The following is a 3,571-nucleotide window of genomic DNA, read 5'->3' on the forward strand; positions in this document are numbered from 1 at the left end:
GGTGGCAGATGCCTTTCAGCCCTAGAGGGAACAGGAGGATATTTTTTCCATCCAGGCTCATATCCAGCTCTGTCGGAGCAGGCTAGATAGCCCTCAGCAAGGAAGCTCTGGCTGGGGAGGGACTGGTTCACAGCAGCTCTAGCTCTGTTGGAAACATGCTGAGCTCATCTGGACCACTGGGTTCTGCAGCCTGAAGGCTGACTTCTCGCCTGGACATCAAAGTGCTGCAGACAGCTGGAGCAGTTTGCTTTCACTTGTGGTGGCACTTGGATTTTGACACAGCCAGGAGGTGGATTGCCTCCTGGAACGAGGGAGGTTTGTGGCATGGAGCCTGAATTAATTAGGGGTCAGAAGGAGGGGAAGGGAGTGGAGAGTTGCTGCAAGGGATCCTAGCGGAACAGATGCTGAGCTGTGCACAAGGAGAAGTTGCACCTTGAACTGCAAGCGTTGGTATTTTTGTTTGGTCACTAGCTGGTGGTAGTGCTGCTCCAGCCTTCATGGAGCTCTGAGAGCACCAACAGCATCCAGCACACCAAGAACCACATTGAAGACCCCTTGGGAGGACCTCAGCCTTGGGATCAGGGTCTCTGTGTGGCGCAATGAGCCTGCTCCTATGGCCTTGTACCTTCAGGTCCTTGGAGCGCTCGGTGCTGTCCTGCACAGCCCGACTCTGCTCCAGCGGTGGACGGAGGTTTGCTGTTATTGCTTTTTCCAACTTGTCCAGGTCACTGTGCACTTTCTCCAGCCCTGCCAGAAGCTGGCGGCCCTGAACTGATGCAGCATCTGGGGAAGGAAAAGGGAGCAGATTAGAGACAGCTTGATCCCACCACTGAGCATGAAACCTACATCCTCCTCCACTCTCTGCCTGCTGTAGCCACAACCCGCTTGCTCAGCCCCGTGCATGTCCCAGCACTGCACCCGGGACCCTTAGGAGAGAAGAAGCTGTTAGTGATGTCCTCTCACTGCAACAAAGCAGCAGCCCAACACTGGCCATCAGCAAGAGTCAAAGGCAGTGAGTGTGTCTCAGGCACTGGTGTGTGCCCAGGGCAGTGGTGGTGTCCCCATCCGTGCAGGTGTTTGAGATGTATGGATGTGGCACTAAGGGATGTGGTTCGGTGATGGGACTTTGTAGGTCACGCTGATGGTTGGACATGGTGACCTCAAAAACCTTAACCAGCCTGGACCATTCCATGATTTTATGATTCCAAGTGGTGTTTGTGCTCTATGTTCCATCATTATCTCCTGGCTAAGAGGACAGGAGTGGTGCAGGATTGCATGGTTGTTGGTTGAGGGGACAAAGCAAGAGACACACCTGAGCTCAAGGCACCATTACAGTGTAGGGGAAAGGGCTGCCCTGGCAGAGCCATACCTCCAATGCTGTCAGCCTTCAGCCCCTCGTAGCGCTGCTGGAGAATGTTCTTGCAGTTGGAGGTCTTCTCCTTTACAGCTACATAGCTATCAGCAATCCTGCAGAAGGAACAGCGTGGAGACAAGGTAAGAGCTGCCCTGTCAGCATTCATCTGGGCCGTGAAAGTGGGGAGAAACCCAGCTGGGTGGTTCTCTGCACCCTCATCCATATTCATAAGTGGGCAGAGCAGAGTCTTTCCCTGCACCCTGGGGTGCAGCAGGAAAAGTGCTTCATCCTGTGAGCGCTTCCCAGCAGGATGGGGGCAGTCCCCACACTTAAAGACCCCCAGAGGAGAGTAACCTGGCTGGAGGGGTGGTGTTGGGAGGGTCTGGCGCTGTGGGACTGCACTTACTGGTCCGCCAGTGCTATTGCCTCTGCATCTGGAGGGGGGATCATGAAGCAGACACCCGGGGCACTGATGGCACCTCCAGCACCGTCCATCACTTCCCAGATGTCTCCACTGTTCTTCTGCAGGGTGTAATGGGCTCCTCGGGTTATCTGGCCCTGGGGACGGGAACAAGCAGCAGCAGCAGCAGCAGGTCAGGCTGTGCCCCTTGCACTTGTGGACTCACTCCCCACAGCCCCCAGCCATCTCTCTGCTGGCAGTCACTGCAGCAGGGGCAGGGAGGAGGTGGCATATCCTGAACCTGCTGTGGGTCCGTTAGTGGAGGCACAGCCCACACTGCTCCTGGGTAGCACTTGGTGTGGCTGGCACTTTACTACCCCCCAGCTCGGCGTGGCACCGCAACACAGCATCACAGAGGGTGTGCAACAAGCACCGTGGCTGCAGGGCCATTGGGCTGCTTTGCCCATCCTCCTCAGCCCATCCCGGTGCTGGTGTCACCTTTGTCCCCTGCATTCACCCCGGGGCCATTACCTGCTCGCCCTCATACTCGCACAGAGCCTCCACAGGGATGGGCTGTGGCGGTGGCAGCCGGCGGTACCGCAGGGGCAGGACGTGCTGGCTGCGCTCCTGCAGCGACTGCACCACAGCATCGTACTTCTCCAGGGCCTTCTCTTGGTCCTAGCATGAGGGAATGAGCAAAGAAACGTGGGAAGGAGGGAGAGGGGATGCATTCCTGTGCCCCCAAAGATGGGAAGAGCTTATATTGACTGACAGAGCCCTCGGCTTCCTTTGTTTGTGCCACAGGGAATGGCTTTTGGGTCCTGCTCTGCAGCCACTGGGATCCTGCACTGAATGCTCCCATGTCCTCCTGCAGCTCCTACAGCCAGACTGAAGAAGGAGTCTCTGTGCCTGGTGCATGGTCTACAGAGCATGGTGCTGGGATAAGCCTGTTCCCAGCAATTAGCTCTAATGAGCACCTTGCAAAGCTCTGCATGGGTTGCTCTCTTTGTGTCCGGGCAGGTGGGTGTCCTGCAATGGTCACTGGGGTGGGAGGAGAGGGGTACCCATTGGGCAGAGTTATTGCTGCACCAAGCAGTGCTGCATCATGCTCAGGACACGGCCAGACCCCAGCACAGCTTGTTCCACCGCCTCCTCCGGCAGCAGGTCTAATTATGCTCCTACCCTTTATGAGCACCAGCTCAATGGGAGAACAAATAAAAACCAGCCCGGTAAGCAATTACGTTGCTGTGGGAGAGGCAATCCCTAGCTCAAGGCAGAGGAAGAGCCAGGTGAAGGGAGGCAGCAGCATGGCCAGCGAGCAGGGCTGGGTGCCCATCCCCACGGGGACTGCACCGTGGTGCCATGGAGATGCTCTGGATCCCTTGGTCCTCCATCTGTCAGTACTCACATCCAGCTCCCTGAGGAGCGACTCCAGCTGGTATCTGTCCTTGAACTCTGGGCTGTACTTTTGGTCCAGGTCCGTATCGACTTTCTTCAAGAGCTGCTGGGCGTCCTTTGCATCCTTCTGAAACTGCAGAAAGGCAGAATCTCTCACGAGGGGGATCCTTGCAGCAGGGACAGCCCCTGCAAGGTGCCATGGGTGAGACACATAGAGGAGGATGAGGAATTGCTACTTGCAAGCCAGGGAAAGCCAGCTGGGGGAGAAAGAACGAGGCAGCTCATCGCGTGCTTTTGTCCTGCAGGGTTGTTCAATCCACGTTTCCCAGCCCTTCCCACCTTTAATTGGGGTTTCACGTGGGCAGCATCACGCCACGTGCTCCTCCCTGCTGCCAACGAGGAGGAGCGGGCAGAGCTCG

At 56.8% G+C, this 3,571-nt stretch overlaps 1 protein-coding gene across 1 annotated transcript in view; it reads right to left on the reverse strand.

Annotated features, from left to right (window-relative positions):
• Positions 1 to 325: 325 nt before the first annotated feature.
• LOC104913470 (periplakin-like) overlaps positions 326 to 3,571 on the reverse strand; it is a 3,694-nt gene continuing 448 nt past the window's right edge. Inside the window, exons 2-6 of the mRNA XM_019620595.1 lie at positions 3,163 to 3,384; positions 2,286 to 2,432; positions 1,761 to 1,912; positions 1,370 to 1,467; positions 326 to 783 (exon numbers count right to left, since the gene is read on the reverse strand). Coding sequence (XP_019476140.1) covers positions 341 to 783; positions 1,370 to 1,467; positions 1,761 to 1,912; positions 2,286 to 2,432; positions 3,163 to 3,384 — 1,062 coding nt within the window. The 3' untranslated portion in view covers positions 326 to 340. The remainder of the gene's footprint in view (positions 784 to 1,369; positions 1,468 to 1,760; positions 1,913 to 2,285; positions 2,433 to 3,162; positions 3,385 to 3,571) is intronic.

This window comes from Meleagris gallopavo, chromosome 16 (genome assembly GCF_000146605.3).
Source record: "Meleagris gallopavo isolate NT-WF06-2002-E0010 breed Aviagen turkey brand Nicholas breeding stock chromosome 16, Turkey_5.1, whole genome shotgun sequence".
Lineage (NCBI taxonomy): Eukaryota > Metazoa > Chordata > Aves > Galliformes > Phasianidae > Meleagris > Meleagris gallopavo.